Below are 7,416 nucleotides of genomic sequence, written 5' to 3' on the forward strand. Positions count from 1 at the left end.
GAATATTCGTCCGGTGCTTGCAACAACCGGTAAAAAAAAAAAAAAAAAAAAAAAAAGGGGGGGGGGGCATGATTTATTAGCAAAAGCCTTCTACTGGAACCCTTACAAAAAACACCAGCTACCTTCCAGTAATAAGTGGTACGAACACCAACCTCAGGGAGTGGAAGAAAGCGATCAGGCAAAGATCCTCTGGGACTATGATATCAGAACAGATAGGGTGACACGTGCAAATAAACCAGACACGACGTTGATTGACAAAACCAAGAAGAAAGTATCACTCATTCATATTCATATCGCAATACCATGGAACACCAGAGTGAATGAGAAATAAAGAGCAAAAATTGATGAGAGTCAAGACCTGAAAATAGAAATAAGAAGGATGTGGGATATGCCAGAGGAATTAGTACCCAAAATCAAAAGAGCACCAGGCACGAACCCAAGTTCCCTGGAAAAGAACCTAGAAAAACTAGATGCCGGAGTAGCTCAAGGGCTCATGCAGAATAGCGTGCTATTAGAAACAGCGTACATAGTGAAAAAAGTAATGGACTCCTAATGAGGCCGTATACAACTAAGAATCCCATACTATAAATACCACCCAATTGAATAAGATGGATAAGATAGACCCCAAAAATAATAATAATAATAATAATAATAATAATAATAATAATAATAATAATAATAATAATAATAGCAAAAGACAAATATGAGATATTAACATTTTATTTAGCGATAATGATACTAACAAAATTATAAGCACAACAGCGGGAGATTAAAGAGAGATATTGACATTTCATTTATTGAGGTACAATAATAATAACAATAATAATAATAATAATAATAATAGCGTGATACAAAAGTGATATTGACATTTTCGAATTCTGGAAGCAATCCAGATCGAAGAAAGCAAAGAAAAGAAAAACCGAATCAGTGTTACGACACCTCGTCAGAAAATGACTAGGCGTTTTCTGCGCACACACGACCGGTTCCTCTCTGATGCAGACATCTCGTCGGCGGAACTTTAATGACGAAAGAGGAGTTTGCAACATCAGACGCCGCGGGCGACAACTTCCCACATATATAAGAGGACCTGGGCGACTGTCCCTCGTCGTCATTCTTTTTCTGCCTTCGTGCTTTCCGAGTCTCAGACAGGTAAGGTCAAGGTGCCCTCTAGATCATAGCCCCATAAGTGTATTTAGTATGTATTTCTTTCTTACAACCCACTGAAAATGATAAACCAGTAAATTTATCTTTTATAAAAGTGCTACGCTTTTACATTAGTACGTATTTATGGAACTAATATTGCAACTTACAGGACACGTAAATATATATATATATATATATATATATATATATATATATATATATATATATATATATATATATATATATATATATTAACTTTAATCCGAAAACATTGAGGACAACGTAGAGAAAATAAGAAAGATTTTTCGAAGCTTTTCAACGGATTTAAAACTGACTTTTTCCTGAATAACCATCAGTTCTGCAACTAGAAGAGCTAGTGTAGATTTCTCGTTAGAAATTGATGTCAGTGGTATTTTGTGCTGTCACGAAGGTAGTACGTAGTAATATTTCCAACTGCATTGTCTTCTGTCTACTGCTTGGTTCTTCTCCATTCGGCTTTCCTATCCTTGCTCAAAATACCGCTTCTCAGGACAGCCTCTCCATTTGGCTTTCCAGCCCTTGGTTAAAATACCACTTCTCAGGGCAGACATATGGCTTGGTATTTCCGAATCATGATCCGGGTTGCAAAATGCCACTCGAGGATCTGACCCAACTATCCTGTTTTCTTAAGATTCCAACACTCTCCCAGCTATCTTGTTGTGGCAAGGACAGATGAACAGCTTTCTTGAGATATCAAGACTCGAGGTTCGGTTCAAGACGGAAATAAGTAGACTATAGCATGGTGAAGTACTGAGGTGAAAGTAATCCTCATTAACTTGGCAACCTGAAGCTGTCTCCTGAGATCCTCTGGGTAACAGGTACTACTCCCACTTCAGCACTTTAGATGCCAGGCTAATAAGCACTACTTCCACTTCAGACACCAGGCTAACAGATACTGCTCCCACCTCAGTGCTTCAGATGCAAGGCTACTTAACGGTAACACTTCTATTTCAGCTTACCATACTCTCCCTATTTCCATCTTTAAATCATGATACTTTTCTTATTTTTCAATCTTTTATGTTATTATCATCTAGCAGCTGAGAGGAACAATAAGTCAGATTTCTTAACCCTAGAAGCGAAATTTTCAGCAAGGTACCGTTAAAGGTGACAGACAGCCAAGAGGAAAGACATTAAATATAAAGGATGAAAAGTAACAGACAGAAGGCAATGCACTTGTCAATTTTAGCACCGGCTTCACGACACGATATCAACTTAAAACGAGGAGGCCTCAATAATTTACAGAAAAAGACCGTTTTAAATCTTCTTAATATTTCTTGAATATCTAGTTTTCTTTTAAGTTTCCCTTTGAGTTTTGGAATTCAACAGAATACTGTTAGAAATTGAAGAAAAAAAAGTACATCGGATGTTTCATCATTGGTTGCAACAAAAATGACGACTGAAAAAATATTGTAATGCTTTAAAATATAAATTTTCCGTTTTATCCTTATAACAAGTTTTGATTATCAAATTTATTTTAATAATCAGGATATCATGAAAATCGTGTTATATTCATAAAAATAATTATGCTGTTTGTGATAATGATGACTTTTTGGTGCCTGTAAAATAACTGTTCAGCAGACGACCTTCGGAAAGCAGGACATTAGGAGACCATTTTAAAATTAGTATTCACTCGAAAATAACGATTCATATGCTACTGAGCAAAAGGCAGAAAATATAATTTAGTGGGGCTTAAGTTATGAGTTATTTACGTTCTTTGTATTTGTACAGTTGCGGTCATAGTGAAGTGTATTAGAAAGGAATAAGCAGCGTTGATTTTTCTTCAGCGATCCCACACCGACCATATTTGACTGAAAAGCAGCTCTTTAACCAAAAGCGGTTTGATGTCTGACGATTTATGAACTAAGCGTTTAGATTCCCGTCGTCCAGCCCGGGCAAAGCCCCTCTTGCTACTGGCTCCTATTTATGGTATAGATTATGGATTCCGTTGGTATATAGCCAATAACCTCGAGAAAATACTCTTAATACTTATTTTGGAAGTGGTTTTCCTGTGTAGATTCTGACTTACTATTTTGCACAAGGATTTTTCCAAGAAATGTTCATTTTAGAAATCATCAGTGAACTTTAGAGAAGTGACTTTGTTAGCATTCAACTTTGTACAGATCTTTTGTCTCGGTTCAAACCCACTGTGGGTTGGCCGCCAAAGGGAGGTCAACACCTGTTCTACGTATTCCACATCCTGGCATAAGGCCAACCTAAAAATACCTAAACCACCCAACCATTCGACGCCTCTTATCCACTTGCAAGATGCAGAGATACAAGAAGTGTAATAAGAACGTGAAGTGAATTCCAAACTTTTATATAAACATATTCTTATCCGCTGCTGTGGAAGTAGACATAAGGTTGTTAAGTATTAAAAAAAATCCCATTTTTCAATTTGTAGCCTTTAATAAGTTTGAGATTAGAGTTTGCAATGTTACTCTGGAGAGAAATATTCCTCCGCCTTAATTCTTCGGACATTTCTCGCATTGTGTTTTTATATCTATTTGTGAAGTCTGTCGATAAAGTTAACGATTTCAATTATTTTCATTGTTATATAAGTAGATCCTTGATAATTAGAATTGTTTTTATGGTTACCAATCAAACTCAATGCTTTAATACAGAAGTGCAGTATTCATTGTATAAGGCGCCTGAATAGCTAAACTAATACGCTAAACTGAACGTTTCAGTCAAACTATAAATCAGGAATGATTTAATGTACTTTTCGTATTCGTCAAGCAATGGGACGAACACTCGAATTCCTTACTAATAACCCAGACCTAAAAACAAGAAGCACAAAGGAAAGACGGGAAGAACAGTGAGCATCATCACGAGGGAAGCCCCTCAACGGAAGGAAGGTGACAGGAGTTAGGAAAACAAAAGCTGGGAGAAAATTCCAGACTCGTAAAACGACTGTTATCCCTAATAGTGGTAATAATAATAAAAAAATATCAAGAAGTGCAGTTGTAATACATAAATTAAGAATTTTGGTAAAATACCCCAATGGCGGTTTTCATAGCTAAATGGCGTCAGAATGTCAAGAAAAAAGTGATCGAATACATAATTCTCTTTTCATAAAAAGTGAAAAATCCACGGTTAAACTTAACCTAAAATAAAATCAAAACTACTGAGGCTAGAGGGCTGAAATTTGGTATGTTTGGTGATTGGAGGGTGGATAATCAACGTAGCAATTTGCAGCCCTCTAGCCTTAGGAATTTTTAAGATCTGAGGACGGACAGAAAGTGCGGACGGTCAGACAAAGCCATTTGGATAGTTGTCCTTTAAGTAAAGCTAAAAATAAAAAGAAGTACGATAGTATATATATCTAGACTTGGTAAAATATCTCTTTAAATCTTTTCATAGCTAAATGTCAAATTAAACTTCCGAGTGTAAAGAAAAACGTGATCGATTACATAATTCTTTATTTATAAAAGATGTAGCAAACAAAATGCATCAACAGCTAAACCTTCGTCCGTTTATCGTTTCATCCTCTTTTGTCAAAACAACAAACATATTTGATTAATTACTTTGTCCTTATCTCCGTGAATGTTTCTGGATAACCTTTAGGCGTTTTATGAATATTCTGTCAGTACAGATTTTTGTAATTAATCGCTGTGTCTGAATCTGTTTATATCCCGTCCAAAAATATTTAAAACCTACGGAAACTTATTCTTGTTCATGTCAATCTATGTGCACGAATTTATACATGTTGCCTTGCCACTACCAGATTTTTGTTTCACAACCTGTTATGAACAACTCTTTCGTTACAGCAGAAGTCTTAAGATTAGATTATTCCTCCTGTTGTCTTCAAAAGTTTATATGAATTTATAACTCCCTATTACCTTCACACCTTCAAAGTTTCAAGGATGGGTGATCTCTTTTTCCACTGTTTTCGAAGCTTTAGGAATGGAAAAATCTTCCAATAACTATAAAGAACGAATCTGTCCCTTACTTGTTTCTAAAAGTTTTAGCAGATCGTCCTTTCAAATCAGATGAAGAAAATATAAAAATTAAATCCTCTTCCCATTGTCACCGAAAGGCTTAGAAACATGTCACTCTCCCAAGTGTCATCAAAGGTGATAGAAACCAACACCTTTGTTATCCGATGTCAGAAGTTCGAAGAATGAGTATAAATTCCAAATGCTTTCAGAAGTTTTAAAGTTTATCCTTCTTCTCTACAGTCACCTGAAGTTTACAGCGCATAAAAAACACTTTCGACTTTCTTCGGAAGTCTTGAGAATACTGTTTACAAAAGTTTTAAAATACATAAAACGAACACAGAGACTTTCGGAGGTTTTGAAACCTTCATCGATTGCAACTGCCTTCAGAAATTTTTTCGAAATGGAAGTAACTTCAAGTAATTAAGTTGAGTTAAATATAAAATTTAGACCAAAGGCCAAGCACTTGGACCTATGAGGTCATTCAGCGCTGAAATCGAAATTGATAGTAAAAGGTGTAACGGGAGGAAAACCTTGCAGTTACCCTATGAATCAAGTGTTAGGGGAGGGTGGAAAGTAAGACGAAGAAAGGAAGTTCAGTAAAAGGAACGAAAGTGGTAGCACCTAGGGGCGGAAGGGACGCTGCAAAGAACCTTAAGTAATGCCTACAGTGCACCACATGAGGTCCAGTGACGGAACTAATCCTCCCCTACAGGATTCAAGAAATTAAGAGAGCATATTAAGCCTAGAACTGTCTTCAGTGGTTGTAGAATTGGTGTCTCAGCTTGTTTCAGAAACCTTAAAAGCAAATATCTGGTCAACTGCCCCGAAGGATAAAGTGTGCAAACCATTCACAAGCTTAAAAGTCCATACGCAGATCACTCATCCATTTCAAACTTTTCTTTCAGGTAAAAATGCTGTATCAGTCATTTGTTGTAGTTTGTGTCATCTTACTGGCACTCAATGGCATCGTCTCTTCGAGTCCTCAGAAATCAGCAACGGACCTAACACAGCCTCTGCTGAATATGCCAATGGCTGATTTGACCGAGAATATGAAGACCCCAGCCACTGTCGACTTTTACACCAAGTGCGTCATCGGAGAAGGACCGTGCAACGCAGTTGGTACAGCCCTCAGATGTAAGATTTCATCACAATTGTTTGTATAAAATTGGAATAGAATATAGAATTGAGGCCAAAGACCAAGCGCTGGGACCAATGAGGCTATTCAGTGCTGAAATGGAAACATGATGGTAGAAAGGTTTGAAAGGTATAACAGGGAGCAAACCTCGCAGTTTGACAGAAGAGACTGGAAAGTAAGATGAAAGAAAGACAATAGGAACAGTTGAAGGAACGAAAGGGGTTGCAGTAGGGGCCGAAGTGAAGCTGCAAAGAACCCTAATTAAGTCATCCCTACAGTGCACTGCTTGAGGTGCACTGACGGTTTGTATAAAAATGAATTTCATACACTTTTTGGCATGTATAAAAATGTAAGGAACAGGTGAGTAGGTAGTTAATATACTACGCAAATTAATCAGTATGAAAGAAATTGTGAAATAGCATAATGGTACCCCTCGTGAAATAACACATTAATTTTGTCTCCTCAGCACTTCTATGGGACCCCGTGCCTGGACAACCAATCTGCTACGGTTGCAACGAAAGCCAGATGCAACGTGTACGATACGTGATAGACACCATGAAGGCCCAGTACCCACTCCACGCTTGCAAGATCAGAGCCAAACTCGGAGAGATCAGGCCCATCTTCAGTGACGTAAAGTGCTGAAGGCCGAGACCGCCTGTGCAAGAACATCACACCTGTTCTAACTTTTGTGAGATGATTGAATTCATTCTTCTTGCTTCTTTATTTCTATCCTAGTAAACTCCTTCAAAATCCCTGAGCCTTTCTCTCTTGACTACATTTTCAAGCTTTTGAATCTGTACTTCAAGGAGCCAGTGACTGGTTAAATTATAGTAGTTATTGTGTCGTCTTTGTTTTGCTTTATTATTAAAAGTTCAGCATTTCTGGTGTTTAATTTATGTGAATACAGACCCTTTAAGCACTGAAGAAGAAAGATACTTAAACGTGATGCATAAACGCCATGGTTCCCTAATAAACTAGGACGAACAATAATTCACACGTGCATATTGATGAAGGAGTGATGTTCGCTTTCCTTGCTGTTTTATTAAGGTAATTTTGCAGATACATAAACACCTATGGACACACATTATGTTTATATATATATATATATATATATATATATATATATATATATATATACACGTATAAATATATATGTGTATA

The 7,416-nt window shown here is 36.9% G+C and overlaps 1 protein-coding gene across 1 annotated transcript; it reads left to right on the forward strand.

The window, feature by feature from the left end:
* Nucleotides 1–1,041: 1,041 nt before the first annotated feature.
* Nucleotides 1,042–7,136, forward strand: LOC135219656 (uncharacterized). Its single transcript, XM_064256600.1, has 3 exons — nucleotides 1,042–1,149; nucleotides 6,026–6,254; nucleotides 6,722–7,136. Exons 2-3 carry the CDS (start codon nucleotides 6,032–6,034, stop codon nucleotides 6,895–6,897), a joined length of 399 nt encoding a protein of 132 aa, XP_064112670.1. The 5' UTR covers nucleotides 1,042–1,149; nucleotides 6,026–6,031; the 3' UTR covers nucleotides 6,898–7,136.
* Nucleotides 7,137–7,416: the final 280 nt, after the last annotated feature.

This window comes from Macrobrachium nipponense, chromosome 1 (genome assembly GCF_015104395.2).
Source record: "Macrobrachium nipponense isolate FS-2020 chromosome 1, ASM1510439v2, whole genome shotgun sequence".
In the NCBI taxonomy this organism is placed as follows: domain Eukaryota; kingdom Metazoa; phylum Arthropoda; class Malacostraca; order Decapoda; family Palaemonidae; genus Macrobrachium; species Macrobrachium nipponense.

What these genes read in the sequence shown, in the direction of transcription:
- LOC135219656 (XM_064256600.1), top strand. Translation starts at nt 6,032, where the DNA reads ATGCTGTATCAGTCATTTGTTGTAGTTTGTGTCATCTTACTGGCACTC. An exon ending in AGTTGGTACAGCCCTCAGAT is followed by an intron (nt 6,255 to 6,721) that starts GTAAGATTTCAT and finishes TTGTCTCCTCAG; the next exon opens with CACTTCTATGGGACCCCGTG.